Here is a 23,549-nt window from a genome sequence, read left to right as displayed (position 1 = left end):
TTTAACTTAGCACAAGTGAAAGAGGCACATATCTTTTTTGTTGTTTTAATTTAACTTTTAAATTTTCAATTGGGTTTTAGGAGCCATTTAAACATATGCCAGGGAAAAACCTGCTCCTACAAATCCACTTCTAAAATACTTCAAAGCTTACCCCATCTAGTTCCATGGGGGGTTGGAGTGACAAAATCCAGGACCAATATCTTCTTGTCATATTTGGCTGCCTCCTAGAAAATAAACGTATTAAAATGAACTCGAAAGGTGACCATGACAGACTAGAAATGGACTGTTAAAAATCCAAGCTATTCTTATTAAGCTACAGTGCCCACAGCATAACCAGTTACTACTGCCTGGAACTTCAGATACTGCACCAAGATGGTTAGTGAGACTCCAAAATAAAAATTAGGCAACTGAGACAGTCACAGGGTAGTTGTAAAGAACATACACAGCACAGTTGTAAAACTGTCTTCCGGACACACTAGTATCCTCTTACATAATTCCATGCAAACAGTAACATATTAAGCAATAATCTGAAGAACCTGGGGTCTTTTCTAAGCAGGCAGAAGGTGAATAGCCAGTAAAAAAGATTTAGGACAGTCTACAACCCTTGATTCAATCTGTATTCTGTAAGTATTTCTGAAAGTATTTTAAGTTTTATCTAATTCAGTATCTAGGCAGAATATTGGGAAAGTTTTTCTTCTCAAATTGTCAGATTTCCTAAAATTTCACATGAAAAGCCAGTAAGAAAGTTGATGGTATCTATGAGCTTTCCAAATAGATTTTAGGGGAGTGATGACAATAGTCAGAAGTTCATTTTGCAGAGTATCCTTTATCTTTTTCAGAGAATAAGTTTTGTGTATTGGCAACTACAACCTCCAAAGGTTATTTGAAAGGATTGAGTCTATGTTTCCTTTAAAACCAACAGAACGAGGGGCGCCTGGGTGGCTCAGTCGGTTAAGTGTCCAATCGCAGTTCCTGAGTTCGAGCCCCACGTCAGGCTCTGTGCTGACAGCTCAGAGCCTGGAGCCTGCTTCGGATTCTGTGTCTCCCTCTCTCTCTCTGTCACTCCTCCACTCATGTTCTATCATGCTCTCTCTCAAAAATAAACATTAAAAAAAATTTTTTTTAATAGAAGAAAAATAAAACTCACCAGAACTAGAGTAAAATACATCCAGTATTATTACTGAATTATTTATAGCTAAGTATGGCTTCATGCCAGATGCTGGCCTGCTCCTCATTTGGGCAGCTTCATTTGAATCTACCCTTACTGACCCACAAGCTACACCTTTTAAACCATGTCATCTTTTATTTAAAAAAAATTTTTTTAATGCTGGTTTATTTTTGAGAGAGAGAAAGACAGCTGTCAGCACAGAGCCTACTTGGGATTCTCTCTCTCCCTCTCTCTCTGCAACCCCCCACCCACATGCACACGCATGCATGCACATGCTCGCTCTCTCTCTCTCTCTCTCTCAAAATGAATAAACTTAAAAAAAAATAAAAGTACCTGTTGGAGAAGGATGACAGGCCCAAGGGCCCTTGACCCCTCACACATGGAAGATGTATCTCAATTTAGGACCAGGAGTCTCATTCCTTAACCTCCCTTATTTATACTTCCTCTCCCCCATGACCCCCAGACCAGAGTTAGTGGGTATTCTCTTAGTTCACTTCTTATACAAAGGAGGCAAACATTTTCAATTTTTTTTAATGTGTATTTTTGAGATCGAGCGTGCGCGAGCGAGCGGGGGAGGGGCAGAAAGAGAGAGGGAGACACAGAATCTGAAGCAGGTTCCAGGCTCTGAGCTGACAACACAGAGCTTGATGCAGGGCTTGAACTCACAGACCTCAAGATCAGACGCTTAACGGACTGAGCCACCCAGGTGCCCCAGGAGGCAAATGTTTTTAATGATTAAGTTTAAGGAATCCAATTGCTCTCCATTTTTCTACTGGGGAGGAGGGCCTGTGAACAGGAAAATCATCAAAGTGAAAAAAACCTAATATTGATATTTATAAAGAGTAAGAAATATATTTATTTAATTTCAAACTGTTTCTATACCACACCTTTATTATCTTTGAAAAGTCAGCCAAATTTAAAATGAATGAAAATATGTCCCAAAATATGGGGCACGGTACTGTCATGTAGAAGTACTTTCATAAAGAAGGTACAGTTCAACCTGGAAAACTGATTTACAAAATAGTCCCTTTGTAAACATGTCCTGCCCGAGTTAAGGTGCAGAATGTCACAAGAGTGGCTCAACCTAATTCCAGTGAGAACCGGCGGACGTCTATCAGGAGCGTGACTCCTACCCATCACCCAGATGACACACAGGAGCCTTGCCTTAGCAGCTGCCAGCCCTCCTGAGCCGCCTCCAACGATGATGAGGTCATAGTCATAGGACTCGGGAAGACCCTCCGAGCCGTTCATTTCCAGTAGCTTTTGAAGTCTGCCCTCCTGATAAGCCTAAAGAAAAGGAAGAGGAAATAAGTTAACTTAAAAGCAGCAATGCCTGAAAAGTTTTGTGAGAAAACCTTTCTCTGAAAAAAGCAAAAGGAATATTCAAAGGAAAAATATCGTTTAACTTCTATCACAGCACGCAAGAAGAAAATGTTCAACCCTCTTTTCAAGTGGTGACCAAGAATTTGCTTTTTGTTAGGACTGTCCTAATTCCTTTTCGCATCACAGATAGCTAACTGAAATGTTCATATAGTACTTCTAATGTTAGACCCTGACATTCCAACAAAATCAACTTAGTCCTAAATGAAGTATGATCATCAGTCCTTTTTCCCCAGAATTATTACACTAGGTTTTAAATTTGGTTTTTAAAATATTTGTACTGTATGTTTTTAATAAAACCATCAATAACCATTCAGTAGTCATCTTTATTTTCTGGCCAAAGGTACAAAAATAAGTGGCCTATGTTCTCAGATTAGGATAGCGGCCTGGTAGGGGCACCTGGTTGAGCGTCCGACTTCGGCTCAAGTCACGATCTCACAGTTCTTGAGTTTGAGCCCCACATTGGGCTCACTGCTGTTATCCTGTCAGCACAGAGCCTGTTTCAGATCCTCTGCCCCCCTCCCTCTGCCCCTCTCCTGCTTGTGCTCTCCTAAAAAATAAATATTAGAAAAAAAAAAAAAAAAAAGATAGAGGCCTGGTAAATAGCAACTGAAACAGATTAGCCAAATACTTAAGACTTTTCTACATTGCTCAGGTAAAAGTTCAGAACAAAAGCATTAATTGACATTTACCTACAAGAAAAGTTAAATGGAAAAGTCCCTGCTTTTCCAAGGCATTTTATTTATTTTTTTATGTTTATTTATTTTTGAGGGAGGGAGGGAGAGAGAGAGAGAGATCGCGCCTGCGCACAGTGTGGGAGGGGCAGAGAGAGAGAGAGAGAGAGAGAGAGAGAGACACAGAATCCGAAGCAGGCTCCAGGCTCTGAGCTGTCAGCACAGAGCCTGATGTGGGGCTTGAACTCATGAGCCGTGAAATCATGACCTGAGTCAGCTGGACGCTTAACTGACTGAGCCACCCAGGAGCCTCCCAAGATACTTCATATAAGGAAAGAAATAAAAAGTGGGGGAGGGTGCGGGAGACAATAAATTAAGCACAACTCTGTAAAACTTTTTTTTAAGAACACATTTTTTTAAATGTATTTTTTTAGCTGTTTTAAGCAATCTCTCCACCCAACATGGGGCACGAACTCACAACCCTGAGATCGAGAGTTGTATGCTCTACCCACTGAGCCAGCCAGGCACCCCTAAAGCTTACCGCTTTATCTACCTAGGCACGAGGCCTCCTATACTGTATTAGTTTCCATGTACTTGGCACATAACAGACTTTATAATATAAATATTATAGACTTTTAACTTCAAAAGCCATTTCATTTCACTAGGTTTTATATACATGAGTTATATTTCATATTAGCTTGGAACACTGTTTTGGTGATTATTTTTTAAAGCAGGCTTCACTCCCAGAGTGGGGCTTGAACTCATGACCCTGAGATCAAGCCCTGAGCTGAGCTCAAGAGTCGGATGCTTAATCAACAGAGCCAACCAGGTGCCTCCTGTTTTGGTGGTATTTTTAATATTACCTTTTATTAAAACAAACATGTGTGCTAAATGTTATACCAGCAACAAAAAAGTGTTTTTAAAAATGAAGTTTTAATCTCAATAATCGATAAAAGTCCCCCAAACTTACCAGCCCCGACGCCACATTTTTCTCCTGCCTACCATCAGCTGTAGGGGGCGAAGGGCAGAGCTTAGGGTCAGTAGAGCAGGATGCTGGGGACGCGGAAGGGGGCGCACTGGAGGAAGGTGCAGGAAGAGGCATGGCACCGTGGCTGCCCCTTGGCAGGGTGGCAGGTGCACCTGACGGCTCAGAGACTGAAGGGAGAGCACGTGGGTACCAGCAACAATGGGGACAAGACTGCATCAACCTGACCGTCCGTACAAAAGGTCTAACGTGAGAGGCTGGTAAACACAACCAGTATTCATCTACTGACATTTTGGCAGAGGCTCCTCCTTCAGTACAAGGCACTGTGGGGGGAAAAACAATTTGGTAATAATAGCCATTCAGATCACAGGACCGTTATAAGCTTCAGGTAACAAACATTACTCTCTAGTTGGTCTCCAGGAGCACAGGCTGACTTGCTGGCTTAAAAGAATTAATAAATGCAGCTAGATGTCCTTTTGGAAAAATAACGTATTACCATTTTAATCTCAGCCTCAGCTTTATCTGCAAGTACTTGGCACAGTGTCGGAAGACCGTCACTGGCTGTCTAAATGAAAACTACCCATTTCATAACCACCCCCACCATTATCTACTAGAACAAAAGAAAGAAAACGCACTGTCATGCTGAAAAGCCACCAATGTATAATCTGTTCTGTCCTGAAATTCTGGATCACACCTGATTCTTATTCAAGCTTAAAGTCAAATTGTATCAACCAGAATACAGATTTTATGAAGAAAACTAAGTGAGCCTGAACACTTTTGACTCTGTAAGTGTAACAGTAAGACACAGGCAACTAAAGCAGTCCACTGACCCCAAAACTACACATAGTGTTTTAAAATTCCAATCCAACTTAAAACTGAAATTGCTATCCTTAAGGTCTAAGTTAAGTGGTTTGCCACCTAAAATATAAACAAGATAGGCAGTAGAATAAAGCTTCCCCAACGTCAAGGAGGAGCACACAGATGGGTAAAAGAGAAAAGAAAAATGCCCCCCCATTCTCCTCCAATTATGCTTGTTAGAAATAGTGGCCACTGACTATATTAGCTGATAAAGAACAAGAATTCTCAAACTTTTTAGTCTTAGGATCCCTTTACAACCTTAAATTATGTAGGACCCCAAAGAGCTTTGGTTAATGTGAGGTTTATTTATCAATTTTAGTGTACAGAAATTAAAACTAAGAAATGTTAATATTAAAATATTTTAAATTAAAATATTAAATGCCTTAAGCATTACTGTTAAACATACTTGTTAAAAATAATTTTTTAATTAGTGACAGTACAATTCTTTTTAATGCCTGTCTTAATAAAAGACACTCATATCTTTAATGCGTTCAGTCTGTTACAAAGTCACCTGTCTGGTGACTGTCAGATGAGAAAAGCATCTTAGTATTATGGAGATAATTTTGACTTCAAGGCCTTCCTGTTGGGGCCGCAGGAAGTCCCCAGAAGAACTCACTTTGAGAAGCAATACTATAGGACACAGCACCTCACCCCTAGCAGGTGTTTGCCAGACTTACGTACTGGATATTCTTTCACTTTTTCCATCTGCTTCTTAGGAAAAATGCCTATTCCCACCCCTACCCCTAGTGTGCTCCAGACTCACCTCTGAAAAGGCACAACACAGAAAACAATTCAAGTGTCCCAGATTTCTTCAAAATTAGAATGATTTTTACATTCCTCCCCACCAAACATGATTCATATCCACTGAGCAGAGACATGTACTAGTTTTTTCTTACCGTTATACATCAGCTCTGGTGTTGAGATGACCTGGGTTAAAACACTTGCTCTACCACTCTCTAAGCTAGGTGACTTGGGCTCATCACCTAATCCTTAGGGAGTCTGTCTTCTTATTTTGTAAAATGAAATTAACATACCCTTGTACTACACCAAACGGCAGGGTAATGCATATCGGCACAGACGCTGGTAGAAAAATCTCTTTAGGTTACTAATTCTCCCCTTCCCAAAGAAGGAAACCTGCGTGGTCAAAAAGCTCCTGGAGTGTTTAACAGATGTCCCCTGCACTTCCCTGTGCCACACCTCGCCTGAAATGCCCTCTTCCCATCAAATCCTGACACAGTATATAAACAGTAACTAAACACCGATGTTATATTATTTTTATTCAGTACACACAAACACATCACCCTTCCTAAGGCATTCCTTCAGGAGTTGGGGGGCGGGGGGGGTTCTTTTACCAAAGTCTCCAATACAATATCCGTTTCTTCCATTAAGGTCTTCCTAAATTTCCCAAACAACTTTTTCCTTTTGCTTCTTGCAACTCCATTAACACATATCATAACCTTATACAAGGAAGCAGAGGGAGACTTCACTACAGTAGTAAATGCGAAGACAGACTTAAGAAGCTGCACCGGCAACTCTGAAAATGGGAGGAAGATACTGTAAAGCAAGGATTACAGGTGGCGTCTGAAACTGACAAGAAAACAGAGTCTCCCCTCAGAGCCTCAGCAGAACCAGTTCTGCTAACACCTTGATTTTAGCCCAGAGAAACAGATACGAAGACTTTCAACCTCTAGAACTATAATATAATATACGTTTTCTGTTATTTTAAGGCCACTAAAAGCTTGGTAATTTGTTACAGCAGCAATAGGACACTACTACATGCACTAAAATATAAATTCCCTAAGAGACGGTCCATTTCCTGTCCACCACTTTCCCCCCACTGCCTAGACCAGCATCTGGTACAGTGAACACTCAAACAATTGCTGAGTAAGTAACAATTGCCAATTCCAATCACTTGATAATAGATTCCCCAAGACAAAGGCAAAGGCATGAGGAAGTCCTATCTAGATATAAAGTGAATGAACCATGACAGAGATGTCACCACTAAAGTAGGTTACAGCACAGAATATCTGACCCTGAAAGGAGGCCCTAATATGAGGGCTCACTCCTGAGCCAGACACTGTGCGAGGTGCTTTGCATATATTATCCCATTTGTATATATTATCCCATCTAGTCCTCACAATAGCCTTCCAATGTGGTCATCTCATAAACGATAATATAGAAGCCCTTAGAGATGAAGAAAGTCGCCCGATGAATTAAGAATTGAACCCAGGAGTAAATGATTACTAAGCTCTTGCTCTTCTCACTATACCATACCCCGGAACTCAGGTTTCTAAGTACAGCTGACCCTCCAACAACATGGGTTTGAAATGCAGTCTACTTATATGCGGATTTTTCAATAAATAGAGTATTATAAACATATTTCTCTTCCTCTCAGTATTATGATTTTCCTATTTTCTCTAGCTTCCTTTATTGTAGAATATAGTATATAATACATATAACATACAAAATATGTTTTAATTGACTTTATGTTAACAGTAAGGCTTCTGGTCAACAGCTGGCTATTAGTAGTTAAGTTTTGGGAGAATCAAAAGTTACAGTTTCATTTCTGACTGTGCAGGGGGGATGGTGTCCCTGAACCCCTCATTGTTTAAGAGCCAACTGTCCTTGTCACATACATTTTCCAATTTTATCCTTATTGTAAACTTAAGAGTGTTATTCCTATTTAGCAAATCAAAAACCTATGGTTTACACGTTCAATAATTTGCCCAAAGCCTCTAACTAGAATGTTAATTAAGTCAGGATTTGATTCCAGGTGCTTTGATCAGAAAGTGGTTCTGTTACACAATAAAGTTCTAGTTAAAAATTCTTTCTGTAATATTCTCCTAAATTTCAGTTGATTTTATTGAACCTGTGAAATTTAAGCCCCTCTAATTATATTCCTGGGAAACCAGCAGATCTGCAGTTTGCCTCATATCTAATCTCTGTAATTATCTATCGGTCAATTCTTTTTTCCTTCAAGGTAAGCTGTCACTTTAATTTCAAAATGATGCGGCAACTAAGGTGTCACAGTAAAAACAGAAACAAGTGGCCAACATGATTTAGATTTTAAAAGCTGTTAACTTTAGAGAAGGCCCCCAAAATTACCTTCCCCCCAAATCTGTACATTCTCTACTGATGCTTTTAGTCAAGTCTCCAATACTCTGTAAAGACACTGGGCACTTAACTGAGCAATCCAGTGATGAGTAAAAAAAGTGAGGCAGAATCCTCTTGCTACTAAGAAATTCTTTTCCTCTAATGGCAAATCTCTGGAAAACCCAAGGAACTTGGGTACTAAAGACAGGCTAAAATGAGAATCAGCAAAACCAAATGATACTTCCATGATGCTAAATAAATCAAAGGGTGGCACACCCAGCAAGGTTAGCATTCCTTTATGAAAAAGGGGGAAAGAGGGGCGCCTGGGTGGTCAGTCAGTTAAGCATCCAACTTGAGTTCAGCTCAGGTCATGATCTCGCTATTGAATTCGAGCCCTGCAGTGGGACTCTCAGTGTGCAGGCTGCTTGAGATTCTCACTCTCTTCCTCTCTCTCTCTGCCCCTCCCCTGCACTCCCACGCTCCCTCTCTCTCAAAATAAAAAACTTAAAAAAAAAAAAAAAAAAGGAAAGAAAGGAAGGAAAAGGGGAAGGAATGGCTACTTTATTTTTTTTTTTTAACGTTTATGTATTTTTAAGAGAGAGAGAAAGAGACAGAGCACAAGTGGGCAAAGGGCAGAGAGAGGGAGACAAAGAATCCGAAGCAGGCTCCAGGCTCTGAACTGTTAGCAACAGAGCCTGATGCAGGGCTCAAACTCACAAACCGTAAGATCATGATCTGAGCTGAAGTCAGACCCTTAAACAACTGAGCCACCCAGGCACCCCAGGAATGGCTACTTTAGAAAACAACTGAACAAGTTTCGTGAGAAATTTCTATTTTGGCAAAAAACCTCAACTACTACTGAAGAATCTGTCCCCGACACACATTAGGATCACTCCTGTCAATCTTGATGCCATTTATTTAGTCTTTGGACTTCCTTTCCCTATTCTACACAAGACTTAGTAGGAAAGTTCATTGTTACTTCTCCCCAAGCCAGATACTTATCCACTTGCCAAATAATGCCTAATGGCAAAGTCCACTACTACTCCAGATTAAGCTCCTATAGGGATGAAAAAAAGCAGCCTAGGGGGCTCCTGGTGGCTCAGTCAGCTAAGCACTTGACTCTTGGCTTTGGCTCAGGTCACGAAGCCTACTTTGCAATTTTGTCTGCCAGTCCCCCGTTCACAGTGTCTCTCAAGTAAGTGAACTTCATTTTTTTCTGTTTACTTATTTTTTTGAGAGAGAGGGCGTGAGTGGGGGAGGGACAGAGAAAGAGGGGGACAAAGGATCTTTAGTGGACTTGGTGCTGACAGCAGCAAGTCAGATGCAGGCCTCCAACTCACGAAAGGTGAGATCATGACCTAAGCTGAAGTCGGACCCTCAACCGAGCCATCCAGATGCTCCAAATAAATAAACTTAAAAAAAAAAAAAAAAACTTATGGGCAACTCAGTCCATAGAGCAAGTGACTCTTGATCTCTAGGTCCTGCATTCAAGCCCCACATACAGATGGAGAAGGAAGGAAGGAAGGAAGGAAGGAAGGAAGGAAGGAAGGGAGAAAGAAAGAGAAAGAAAAGTAGCTTACAAACAGACATGCTCTGCACCTTCAAGATTGTTTTCTTAAAGACCCACATTTTTAGCATAACTTCTAAGATTGTAATTCATAATTGCAAGCAACAAAAAGAAAAAACAAGTCTTTATGGTGAAGTAAAGAACATATGGGCAAGTTAGTCATATATTTCAGCATAAACAGAGATAGTTTCCAGGCATTTAAAGCCCTCATAAGAAACACAAAATTGAACTGGGAATATTCAAGGCTGTTACATAATGAAACCCCACCGATTCTGAAGGCCAATCTGTGTACCAGCAGCAACCACAAAGGGTTTGGAAATTAGAGGCCAGAGAAGAAATTAACCAAGTAGATAAAGACTGTAACTCTTGGCCTCTATTTGGCCTCCATATTCCCCCTGCCGAGAATACCTCTGCTGTCTTTGATTAACCCCTACTTACCTTCAGCACACACTTAAATGATGCCTCACCTATCTACTATAGAGGTTATTTTGTCCAATCACAGGAGAAACTATTTAGAATATGGATACCCACACATTAATCTTATGGAGTCTTCCTCGCAATGAAGCAAGGAATCTACATTTTTTAAAAATAGTGTTGCATCGCTTATTCACTGACCTATGTGTAAAGTCTTTCTTGACTTTTTTTTTTTTTAATACCCACTCTTCCCCCAACCTTGTTGGGGCCTCATTCGGGATTCCTTTGGTTCCTTGTAACAAAAGAAGCAATGTAGTATCACAGTGCATCATAAAATTGAGTTTTTGGTAAATTATCAATGCCTTTTAACTTAGGAAATTCAGAACTGACTTTTATTGATAAAGTCTTAATGGGCATTCAAAAAAAATCTTTCCGTGAACATGCCAATGAATATTTTTTAATAACAGATCATGACAACTTCATAAACTACCAAAAAAAAAAAAATACATTGCACAGTAAAACAATTTCTGATGTTTTGAAAATACTTTTTCACTTTACATGAAATACACTATGTGCTTCTGCTTGGATCTTACTCTCAATTTTGAGATACTTTGGAAAAGCCACAAAATACATTCTATACTAAGAACAAAAGTCCCTAGTATGAGTTTGTGATCATAGCCTCTGAAATCTCAAAAGTTGCCACAATATTTTTCCAGTCCTGTAAACTTAAAGATATAACTCCTTGTCTCCTGCCATGAGAACTGGGATCATTTCCCTCACCCACTTGGTTAATATTAATCGGCTCTAATATTGGCAGCCTGTCTTGGTCAAGCCTTATTCTTGCAAAACCATCCCTTATAATGAAAGAAACATAAAATATATTCTCCACAGTACGAGAAAAAGAGTTTGGATCAATCACAAACTCAAAATAGGACACGGGAGTATCAGGATACTTTCGAAAGTAAGTTTGCAACAATCCCAAGATTCTTTCTACTTCTTTTTCTGTTGCTTCTTGATTATTACTCAGGTCCAACTTCCTCAGCTTTGTAGGCATAGCCCCATTTTCTTCCATTTTGTGAGCTTTCTTCTGGTGTTCAAGTCGGGGCTTTGGTGCAGAAGGCTTAGACTTGAATGAACCAAAAATAAAGTGGAATGTTTCAGCTTGCACTATCCAGGATGTTGCTTCCTTCTGTACTGTCTCCCAGAAGGAAAGAGCTATATTATCATCACAGCCACTCAATTCATCACGTTCATCATCTTCCATCCAGTTCAGGCCCACAAATATAAACAGAAAGTCACAGAACGCTACTTGATTAAAAAAGCTCATATCACAGTTCAGTTGCTTTGCTTTCTCTTTACCCAAATCAGAAGCCAAAACAAGAAACTGGGCATCGAGTGCCGCTTCTCTGGTTCGGCTCACTCCATCAAACAGGACATTGGCTTCTTCAAGGGCCTCGGTTAACGTGTCGCTCGCCGTGTTCACTATGTCATCACGGTTCTGCTGGACACTATAGATGAGCTGTCGGTACTGCCTGCGGATTTTCCGGCATTTCTCCTCGTCATCCGCAAGCCCTAGGAGGTATGGGTCTATGTCGGCCTCCCGGCAGCTGAGGTCGTCAGGGCAGCCATCAGCCCCCACCGCCACTTCCACCTTCATCCGTTCTTCCTCGTCCTCCACCCGCTTCACAGAGAACGCACTACCAGCGATGGTCCCCGCTGGCTCCTCTCCTTTCTCTACGCCTCCCCTCAAGGAGCCTTTTTCATCAGACATTCCGGTGACCGGCGCGCTCAGCTGACGCTCAGCTAACAGCACTCGCTACGTTTCCGACCATGGCGGAAATTGAAGGGGGTCCGTAGGGGAAGACGTCGCCCATGCGCACTGGCGGGGTCCAGAGGCCCCGCCCCCAGCTGGCTGCGGTTCCCGGCGGCCCAGGCCCGCGGAGCCCACACGCACCGGCGTTAGCAACCGGCTCCCTGCAGCACAGCACAGAACGTGCGCAATAATGGGGCCCCTATCCACACTACGATAATACCCGCTCAACAGATAGCTATTATTTTAGCAATTACTGACAGTGTTCTCTGGCTTTCAAAGAAATACCTAGAGAATCATAGCAAAAAGGGGGAGGGGAGGGCCAAAGCTCCTGCACTTTAAAACATTTGCCGTCACGTTGCAGTTAGGTCAGCCTATGTTTTTCGTTCTTCTCTGATTAAAAGGCAGGGTCCTTGGGGTTTTGGTTTTTTGAGAACTGAATCTGGCTGCGTTGTAAACTGCCCATAAAGCCAAGCATTGTGAGTTGCTGAACCTCCACTACAAATAGGCCGAACCCTCAGAGTTCACTTGCAAAGTGGCTGTTTGCATTAATTACCTTCGCGGGCCCTCAAAAGCCAGACCCCCTCCAAACTAGGGCAGAGGCAGTTGCGAGGCAAGAGAGCCTCGGCTAGCGCATGAGCTAAAGTGGTGGCAGGTCAGGCATTACTCAAGTGACCTTTGGTTCTCCACCACCCAAGGGTGGAAGAATAAAGTGGGTGCAGTCTCCGCAAAAGAGAGGTTTCTTTGAAAGTTTGCCAAAAGCTAAAGACCACAGACTGAATGGAGAGTAAATCTGAACCCTAAAAGGTGAGCAAAGCTATGAAGATTTTAAACACAATCTGTTGCAAGAAAAAGGAAGCGAATGATGTACATCGAGTGACTACATTGGAAAATTCACCGGGAATCCCCGCACAGTTGGGGGAAAGGGCTTACTTAGCTCATCAGTCTCACAAGCAGCAAAGCAGATGTAACAATAAGGAATACATTTTGTTTTCAAAGAGAACAAAAAAGTGCACTCTCAACCCAGATCAAAAGCTTTTCACTTCAACAGGTGCCATTTTAATTGGGGGTGCGGGGAGACAAACACCACTGCACCTGTCAATTCTGGTTTCAAGGCACCAAGAGGTAGTAAATTAGCCCTACCTTCCTTCCCATGCGTCTAGACTGGGTCATTTTTCCTGTGTTTACCAGAAAGTTTCTTGCAAATGCGTGAACAGTAAAACCTAGTATTAAGTTTCTCTAAACTATTTACATTACTCTTCATCCCCCATTATTTTAAGTGTAGGTAATTCAGGGGAAAAACGTGCATTTTTCAAAAGCACCAGGCATTATAGTTACTCATGCATATATATTATCCTGCTCTATTAGACTGAACTTCTCTAAAGCAAGAATCTGATTTTAAATCTTCCAAGCAAAGCTGTGTTCACCTGGATACACTGGAATATGCATGTTTGAATGTATAAATGAATGTAGATGAAAACTTTGTTCCAGCCCCTACTGCAAGTTATTTGGCAGCAAAATATTAATTTCACAGATCAGTGGGAAAACACAGATCCAACACACTGAAAAGAAAACTTGACTGCTTTTCAGAAAGTCAGGTTTAAGTCTTCTCTGAAATACAGTAAAAGCAAGAGAAAAACAAAGGTGGGCCCCAGTTTCACCAAAGGGCCATATTTTCTTCCCCAAGTTTGGCCAACTACAAACTATTTAAATCTGTTCTAAATCTTAGATGAAAACATATAATTAATCCCAAGTTCCAAATACAAAAATGTTTCCTTTTACAGTTAACCATATTCTTGGGAGCTTCTGTGAAAGCCAGTGAAATCCAGTGAAAGCAATTTATAAAAGAACTCCAAAACATAAGCCAACCTTCCCACCCCAAGGTGCCTCTTCTCCCGTCTCAGAGAAGGGAAAACAGGCTGACACCAATGTGCTCCATACACAGCCTTTCATTTAAGAATTCCGAAACGTTTATAGAAAAATAATTCTCCCAACCTACTTCTAAAGCATTATTAATACTATTTACAGGGATTTCTCAGGAGATAACAGCCCACACAACTTGCCCAGAGCAACAGAACGCATCAAGACAAGCATCGTATTATTAAGTAGTGATTTCCAGTGCTGAATTCTGCACTGGATCCCTGTCCTTAAGAACCTTGGGAACCTGTAACTCAGATCATCCTCAGAAAGCCATACTTGTGGGGCACCTGGCTGGCTCGCTCGGGAGAGCATGTGACTCTTCATCTTGGGGTCTTGAGTTCCAGCCCCACATTGGGTATAGAGATGACTTACATGAATAAATGAATAAACTAAAAAAAACAAGTCATACTTGCATTATATTTTGCGTTTTTAACTCTGCCTTTAGACCACAAGTTTTGAATGTCGCTACAGAGCAAAAATCTCAAGTGTAACAATTTTCCTTAATCTTTTAAAGAATGGGATTTCTACACTTGCGAATCCTGCAATCACTAAATAGCGATTTTCTACCCTAAGGTCCAATTACTCGTAGTAAGTATATAAACGCAGCTTAAAAAGAAGAACGCAACGCATACGTTCAGTTATACTGGTAACCTTCTCTATGAATTGTAACAGCACAAGCACACTAGTGCTTCGAAGAAATCACTCAAGTTTGCCTTCTTCATTCAGTAAGGTGACAAGTTCAGGCAACCATGACATACAGCCAGGCAAAATAATTCAGCTCTTCTCCTCCCCCTTTTTTCCTCTTTCAGGAGTTGCTGGCAAGAGCTCAACATGGCCCTATATTTCCTTTCTTCTTTCCTCCAGTTTTTCCCTATTTTCCAGTCCCTTGCTAGGAGTTCGGACTCATTCGAGTCCCAGCTCTTAAGCGGTCTCCCACAACCCCTGGTGGTCAACACAAACGTGATGGGATGGATGGCACAGATTACAGGTCTCTCTATGGCCAAATAAAAAAGGAACTCCCAGAGGGTCAGTGGGGCTTCCAATGCAGGATTAATCTATAACAAATGGGCATATGAGAGACCTCTGAGCCGAAGCCAGGAGCCAATCAGGTCTGGGTCCCCATCCAGCAGGTATGCTTCTAATGCTACCAGCTAGCTCCCTGAACTTTTCTGTTCCTTCTTTCCCAGCCCCTTCTCTGCCCTTATCCTGCCACGGTGACTATTCAATACTTAGATAAGAAGAGTTTTTGTTTTTTTTTTTTAATTTGTTGTTGTTGTTTTATTTTTGAGAGAGACAGAGCACAAGCAGGGGAAGGACAGAGAGAGAGAAAGACACAGGATCTAAAATAGGCTCCAGGCTCCAAGCTGACAGCACAAAGCCTGATGCAGGGCTCGAACTCACAAGCCGTGAGATCACGACTTAAGCCGAAGTCGGACGCTTAACCGACTGAGCCACCCAGGCGCCCTAGATGAGATGAGTCTTACTGATCAAAGTACTAGTTTGATTTGTCAGAATAGCAGGACATTAGGTATATTTTCTCTTTTATCTTAATTTCCTTCAAGGTTATGTTTGTGTGCATACATTTTTGCTTTAGTTGGTGTTTTAGTATTTCAGGTAAACTTTGCCATGATCAAGGTAGATACATATTTTTTAAATAACCATGGACAGTGGAAGGAGGCAAACCTGGGTTCCAATCTTAACCTATTATTAGTTACTAGGTTTCTCTTAGGTAGGTTGCTTAACTGCTCAGTGTCTGGTTTCCTCATTTGTAAGGCAGAAATAGTACTACTTAAACACCATAAGCTACTATAAGTTTTGAATGAGAATTATGTGACAGATCGGATATTTTCAAATACTTAGTAGGTAATTAGTAAGTCTTCAATCATCCCAAAGATAGTAAATGTTTAATAAACATTATAAACTAAATGGAAAAAAAGAAGTATACAAACCAGTAGCTTCACTCCTGCATGTTGTTTTAGGAAAAGAAAAATATTTTAAAGGTTAAATCCACAAGGAGGCATACAAGAATATATCCCCACTGTAACTAATACCAGGGAAAAGGCACTTGCCACATAATGCAATTTAAAAACCTAGGAAGTCTTCAACTAATGGAGTGCATATAGTACTTTGAAGAGGTAAACCTCTGTACTAAATATTCTGAAGCGGGTCTATTAAGAGTCTGAGATTGGGGCGCCTGGGTGGCTCAGTCGGTTAAGCGGCCGACTTCGGCTCGGGTCATGATCTCGCGGTCCATGAGTTCGAGCTCCGCGTCGGGCTCTGGGCTGACGGCTCAGAGCCTGGAGCCTGCTTCCGATTCTGTGTCTCCCTCTCTCTCTCTGCCCCTCCCCCATTCATGCTCTGTCTCTCTCTGTCTCAAAAATAAATAAACGTTAAAAAAATTTAAAAAAAAAAGAGTCTGAGATTTATATGCAAAATTATCGGTTATATTTTTCTCATGAGTGGTTCCTTGGATTTCAGCAGATTCTTAAAAAAAAAAAAAGTATCCAAAAGAAGCTCTGAATAACTGTTCTATTCAAATAACATGGGCTTTATTGTTGGTGAAGTAAGAGTACACAAAACCTCCACCCTCGCTCTGTAGTCAGAAGGCACACGCTTCGCGGACACCAGCAAACCCAGTGCTGGCTGACTTTCCAAGCCTCAAGAGCTAACGTAAACAAGGGTGTGAGTTGAGAATAGAACCTTTCAGGTTATGAGAGCAATTACCAACCCTCTCGGGACACACCTCAGAAGTCAGCAATGACCGGGAGCATTATTTTGATAGACGACGGGTAGGAAAGCACAGGATATGTGGTTTCTAAGAAGGCAGCCTTGAAGGAGTTCACGCTGGAGGTCTGGGCTCCAATCAGAACTAGTGCTGTATTAGTTTCCACTTATTCTCCTCAGAGTCTGAGTCTCCTCATTTGTAAAGTGAGTCTACTGGATGTCAACCCAGATTGGCTGTCACTCTATAATCATATACAAATATCTGTTGACAAACATATTTTTAAATATATACATTTGCCCCACAGATTTCTGTTACAGATAGCAAAAACAGTGCCTAGCCCAAGGTGGAGAACACAGGTACTCAAAAGTACCTGTAGCTAAATAAATGTAATGGGACTTCCTTCTCAACTGACCTTGACACACCTGCATAAAACAAAGAAGGTAGCCGCTGCTGCTGTTATACAGCTCTTTAAAATTCTGAACCATTTATATGCTGCCTAGAATCTCTCCAGGATATCTTAAGTCTTGGTCTCAGATAGAGACAGTCCACCTTCATAAAATCAGACATCTTGTAACTAAATAACCTCACTTGAAGTTAGTCTCCTTTGGCCCCTACCATCATCCAGTCATTCAACAAATTATTTATTGAATGCATACCAAGTGTTACACACACACACAGAGAAGGTACAAAAATAAGTCATTTTTGTCCTAAAGGAATGTAAATTTAGTAGGCACGGAGGAATGCAGTTCCACTCTGCAAGCATTTAATGAATGCCAATTTGCCAGAGCTATGCTAGAAATACTGAGATACGCATGGGCTCAGCTCTGAATCATGAGCACACAACCACACTGGGGAGCTCAGGCATGTATCCCAATAGCTGTAACACAAAGTCAAGTGCCGGGAAGTATGAGTACCACACAGTGAATTTCACAGACAGGCCTGGATTCCATTCCTGGTTCTGCCACTTAAACTAGCTGTGTAATGTGGGCATGTTCCTTAAATTCCCAGGGCCTCCATTTTCTCCTCTGTAAACCTAGATAAAACCACCTTCTGCAGAGGACTACTGTGATTAAATTCTATTTAATCAATGAGGCAATAGAGCATTTAGAGTAGGCATTCAATAAATGATAGCTATTATCATTAATAGGCATGTTCATTTAAATAGTTTTTGAACTCTAATATAGACCTGGGATCCCAGGCACAAAGAAGACTAACTCTCCACTGCTGATATGTAAGCCAAAAAATTATAATTGGCAGGATTCTTCCTCTTCCAGAGAGAAGATTCTCGGGGGTGCTGTGGGAGCACGGAGGGAAAGAATGGGCAAATCTGGCCTTGTACTGTAACACAGGGAGGCGGTTGGAAAAGTGTCTTAGAACAGGAAGATAAACCAGAAACTGAAATGAAGAACAGAGGAGAGAAATTTTAGGGACTCTGGCTGCAATGGTAGCCCCACTGCAGATAGGTAAGGGAGCAGAGCAAGAGATAACCAGAGAAGCAGGTGGGGGCCAGGCCCCGCCACACAGAAGGCCAAGCTAAGGAGTGTGCCCTTTACCCTGGATGCAGACCCAGGGGCAGCGAAGCAGCAATCAGAAGAGGACTCCCAACAGCACAGGGACGAGAAGGGGAGGGAGACCAAAGTGGGAGGCCGGGGCAGAAGCCTCTGTTACAGGCAGTGGGCAGGTATGTGGGAAGCAGTCAGGCCCTGGCACATGAGGAGCCAGGAGAGGCCAGAGTAGCAGCACTGCTGTGGAAGGAACATGAATAGCAAGAAAGAGGTTCATGCTGTCAGTTCAAGTGGAAGGAAGCGAGATGGAGTCTCAACGTGGATTCACAACTAGCAAAAAGTTTACTACATAATTCAGCCCCAGATAAATTTATTTGTGGTCCTAACAATCCAGGCCTCTTTTGAATCTTGTTAGTCCTTCCCCCCGCGACCTTCTTAGTGTCAGCCAGTCGGTGCTCTTCCCCTCTCCTTGGGCCTTAAGCTCCACTCGGCCACAGCAGGTACACCACTAGTCTCCCCAGAAGGATCAGGTCAGAGTAAAGAATCAAAAGAAATGAAGTTCTCTGCCAATTTTGGTAGAGTATATTAAGATAGAAAGGGGATGGTTGGGGAGTTATTAAATTACCACTCATTTCCTGATGTCTACTCAGTTAAGAGTCTGGTTCCTGGTAACTTTAGAAGTTAGGCTTCAAAGGAGGAAACCTGCCTTTTAGTGTCTACCCGTAGAGCCTGGACCGCGGGGCCCGAACCTCTGCACGGGCCTGAGCTCCTCCTACAACTGCCTCCATAATTCACCTCCCTGTTAACCGGGCACTGCCTTACGTCTGGCATCTCTCCTACTATGGCCTTGAAGAAATGAAGTCCTGTGTTGCCAGTGTTAGTCTTCTCTCCCAAGACTATGATCTCAAACTACTTGTCTTAATTCTGTCCTGCACTTAGTATCCCCATAAACACTTTTTCATGCACTTTGCTTTTCCTCTCAATACCACCACCGAGCATTTATACAAGTGGTTTCAAAACTCTGGGATCCTGGAGACACTGACTCACATACAAGAAAGGCTCCCTGCAAGAATACTTGCAATCTTGCCCTTAGGAACTAAAATGTTTATGGGGCGCCTGGGTGGCTCATTTGGTTAAGCGTCCGACTTCAGCTCAAGTCATGATCTCATGGTTCAGTGGGTTTAGCTGGCATGGCCGACATCAGGCTCTCTGCTGTCAGCGCAGAGCCGGCTTCGGATCTTCTGTTCTTTCCCTCTCTCTCCCTCTCTCTCTCTCTCAAAAATAAACAAACATTGGGGCGCCTGGGTGGCTCAGTCGGTTAAGTGGCTCAGACTAGGGTTAAGTGTCCCCTGCCTGTGGGAAAACTATCCATGAAAACAAAGACTTCAAAAATAAGACAATTCAAGACCCAGCATCAAAACAGTCCTTTAAGGGGCACCTTGGTGGCTCAGTTGGTTAGGCGTCCGACTTCGACTCAGGTCATGATCTCATAGCTCGTGGGTTCAAGTCCCGCACTGAGCTCTGTGCTGACAGTTCGGAGCCTGGGGCCTGCTTCAGATTCTGTGCCTCCTTCTCTCTCTGCCCCTCCCTTGTTCATGCTCTGTCTCTCTCTCTCGAAAATAAATAAACATTAAAAAAAATTTTTTTTAAACATTAAAAAAAAGGAAGAAAAAAAGGAACTAAAATGTTTATGAAAGCCAGATGACTTTTGAGCATAGGAATTCTATTCATAGTTCTTAGAATTCAGTAGGCTCCCTAGTTCCAATGTCACACCTGCACATTCAAGTCCTGGCCACAGACAGCATATTTCTCTATTTTTCTATTCAGGTTTAAAGTGTTAGTGGCCTGGTGAGTTACCACCATTTGCTATCTTCTAATGCGTATCCTTTGGGGATTAAACAGTAGTACTTTGGGGGCACCTGGGTGGCGCTGTTAGTTAGGTGGAGTCAGACTCTGATTTTGGCTCAAGTTATGATCTCACAGATTGTGGGTTCGAGCCCTACAACAGGCTCTGCACTGCTGGTGCGGAGCCTACTTGGGTTTCTCTCTCTCTCCTTCTCTCCCTCCCCTGCTCATGCTCTCGCACGTACCCGCTCTCCCTCAAAATAAATAAAACATAAAAAAAAAAAAAAAAAATGTAGTACTTTGTTTGGTTTTCCCCGATTGTAATTATTTAGCAACCAACCCTGACCAAACTACCTTCTACATTAAAGTAAGTCTCAAATGTGAGATTTATCCTAATAATTACTTGAGGGGACTTGCTTAAAATAAATTAAAAGGCAGATCCTAGCCCCTTCCAGAAAGTTCACTTAAGACCACCTCAGGTAAAGCCTAGGCATGCACATTCAACAAGCACTCCAGACATCCCGTGCAGGTGGCCCATAGACTAGATTTCTGAAACAAACTTCCTTAAAGCTTTCAGCTTCCTATAGGTAGTCATCTAGACTTATAAGTGCCTTCAAGCAGGATTCTCATTCCCTGTCTTCTATAGGACACTGTGACAGCTAGGTAGATTTTGCTGCTGCTGCTGCTGTGTTTATTTAGGGGAAAGAGAGACAAAGGAAGAAAGAAAAGAGGAGAAAAGAAAAGCAGGCATTTTAAAGAGCTCCCTCTCCCCTATTTACCTTGCAATTAAAGTATAAAATCTTAACCTTTTTTTTTTTTTAAGGTGTGAACTTTAGGATCATAACACTACTCTTATAAACTCAATTCTCCACTAAATAAATGTTTTTCTCCACTCAAACCCAATGTTCCCTAAAGATTTTCAGAACCTACCACTTAGCCCCAAATTGGGACAGCAGTTGGCTGGAAATTCACACATTTCAAACCAGTGGTCCTTACTTTGTTGTGTCTTAGGACTCATTAGAAACCAAAAATAAATAATACAAAGTAGAGTGGTAAGCTTACTTTAAAAACTGTGCTAAATAACTTTTTTTCATTTTAATTATGACGTGGTGGTATACTTTTCAACCTTGGCACCAGACCTCATTAAATGTCTGAAATTAACTATGATTAATGGATTGAAAACATCAGTACATACCAATAAAGTGGGTTCAAAGCTTTTAAGAAGAGTGATTCTTTTTACTCCCAACGATGCTAAAACCAGAACCATTTGTAGAATTTATATAAAGGTCAAATACCCATATAACTTTTTAAGTGCAAATTTATGACACAGGTGGAGAAAACAGAACAATCCAGACAGAAAGTCATATTAATAGACCTTTGTCTCATTTTACTTGCAAACTAAAGGTCTGACTAATACTTTCAATCAAGCTAAAAGCCTTTTTATCCTTTAATTATTTTCCATGAATTTTCCATTTGTCTTTGAAGTCTATCTGTGTTTCCTATTTCATCACCCATTCTTCAAAAATGGTAAACAAGATTCTTTTAGAAGAAAAGGTAGTAAATAAAAATGCAAATTAATTGTTAATATTCTTCCTAAATGTGCAGGCATCTAAGTAGACTTTTTACATTTAACCTGAGGCCTCAGGTTTACTTCTAAGAAGGCAATGTTCAAGCAGGAGTTCCATTTCTTAAGAATTACACGGATACAAACAGACAAGGACAAAAAGATAATCAGCAAAATTTAAAGCAGACAGATGTATCAAGGTGATGAGATTATGAGACTTTCTAACCGGGTAACCAACCACACTCAATGCAGAACATCACGCACGACGGGTATTCCCCTACAACATGCACGGGGACCACAGCCATGACCCACCCACCCCACGGTGCGGGGTCCTAAGGGAGGACTGCCACCGCGCCTGCCACTGGTCAAAAGAAAGATTTTTCTCCCTTTCCCTCCACCCAATAGTTAACTCTGGGCTACAAGAGATACCAGAAGGGAAATGAACTCACTCCAAGAGCTTGCAGGTTACTCTCCCCAGAGCCTGGGGCTTCTGGGTTTCCCTCCCAGTGAATTAAAGAGAAAGAGGATAGGGACCGACGAAGATATGCATTTCCTGATCCCCTTTGCTCAGTACTTCTCCCAACAGCTCACTTTCAGCAGTTTACACTGCTGCTAAAATTTAAGTTATTTAGATTGATTAGAAGGGGCAAAGGCAGGGAAAGTCGGGAAGGAAAATTTTTCTGAACGCGTATTTTAGAAGACGAAAAGTTACATATTCCCTTGCAAGCTCCCCAGTTCTGAATTTACCCGCCGTCTCATCAACTTCCATTAACACGTGAGCTGGCCCCTACTGCTTCTTTGTCGTTTTTAAGGACGCGCTCCGTTTGGAGGTTCGTTCACACATCCACCCTGGCCCCGAAAGGAGGGCCGCGAGCACGGTGGGCTCCAGGAGTTCCCTCCCGGGACCGGCGGGTAGAGAACTTTAATGTCCCCCGCGCCCCCACCCCCCTACCTTCAGGGTCGGACCATGGCCTCCTATCTTTCGCCGCTTCACAAACACCACCGGCACGTCGGTTTCCGAGGTCAGCTCCGAGAGCGCTCTCTCCAGGCCCCTGGCGTCCTCTGCGGCACAAAAGCAGAGAGGGGCGCGGGTCAGTCTCGCCGCCCCGGGCCGCGGCGGGAAGTGCACGGCGGGGGCGGGGCTTCCGCGTCCCCGACCGCGCCGCCCCCTGCCGCGGCCCGGGGCCCGGGCCCCTCTCCCCGCACACCTGCGCGCGCCGGCCGCAGGGTCCCCGGCCGGCTCCCGCACCCGAGGTCCCGCCGCGCTCAAATCCTGGCGGCCTCGCCGGACCAGACGCCCCGAATCCCGGTAAATCCCCAATGCAGAGAAGCCTCGCAAAGGAGGCTTAAGACAGTCATCTCCACTTCTATAAAACGCCTCCCAATTTAATCTGCCTTTGAACTCTGCATTTATATAGAATGCCAAAAGCCAACTTCCCAGGTTTCTTTGAAATTTGAAACCACGAGGCAAAATTAGGAACACTCTGCCCTCTTAGGGTGCTTTTTTTCATTTCAGAACCTTGAAGCCATACAGCAACACCCTGCTTGACAGACCGGGAGCTAATGGCCCAATTTTACAAACGGGTGAACTCAGGTAGGCAGTGAGTCAATGATAGAATTAAAAATAGACTCCAGTTACTCTAACATCATCCGGCCCATTCATGACACAAAAATCACACCAACTCAGAAGCGCTGCTGCTTGACAACAATGGCAGCTAGCACTTCTGCGATGCTTTGCACATTACCAACACTCAATCTTCACAGCTACTCTTTGCAAGTAGGTCCCGTCCGGCCCGTCTCACACACGGGCAGAGCCGGCACGGAAAAGCTAACGTGCCCGAGTTCAAAGCAGCTAGGTCGTCAGAGCAGAGCCAGGGTTCAAACCCAGGCAGTGCCGTGCACGCCTGTAACCCTGTACGCCCGATACAGCGAGACCAGCCCTGGGTCCTACTCGCCGCTGTCGCGTTGAAGAGCCTGGGGCAAGTCACGTGATTCTGAGCCTCGGTTTCCCCAACTGTAAATAGGGAGGTACGGACATTTT

At 42.6% G+C, this 23,549-nt stretch overlaps 2 protein-coding genes across 4 annotated transcripts in view; both read right to left on the bottom strand.

The window, feature by feature from the left end:
- Positions 1 to 23,549, bottom strand: part of TXNRD1 (thioredoxin reductase 1) — a 94,091-nt gene that overhangs the window by 45,911 nt on the left and 24,631 nt on the right. For 2 of the 3 annotated variants that reach the window (XM_042947571.1, XM_042947572.1), the window contains 3 exons: positions 22,461 to 22,570; positions 2,333 to 2,455; positions 152 to 224 (listed from right to left, as the gene is read on the bottom strand). In XM_042947571.1, coding sequence (XP_042803505.1) covers positions 152 to 224; positions 2,333 to 2,455; positions 22,461 to 22,570 — 306 coding nt within the window. Of the gene's footprint in view, positions 1 to 151; positions 225 to 2,332; positions 2,456 to 4,192; positions 4,531 to 22,460; positions 22,571 to 23,549 lie in introns of those variants that run through there. The other variant, XM_042947569.1, reaches the window with a different exon arrangement.
- EID3 (EP300 interacting inhibitor of differentiation 3) lies at positions 10,515 to 12,605 on the bottom strand. Its single transcript, XM_042947573.1, has one exon. The coding sequence runs from the start codon at positions 11,908 to 11,910 to the stop codon at positions 10,795 to 10,797; it is 1,116 nt and encodes a 371-aa protein (XP_042803507.1). The 5' UTR covers positions 11,911 to 12,605; the 3' UTR covers positions 10,515 to 10,794.

Source organism: Panthera leo, chromosome B4, assembly GCF_018350215.1.
Source record: "Panthera leo isolate Ple1 chromosome B4, P.leo_Ple1_pat1.1, whole genome shotgun sequence".
Classification (NCBI taxonomy): domain Eukaryota; kingdom Metazoa; phylum Chordata; class Mammalia; order Carnivora; family Felidae; genus Panthera; species Panthera leo.
Note: the sequence above shows the minus strand (reverse complement) of the source record. Positions and strands in the feature narration are given on the sequence as shown.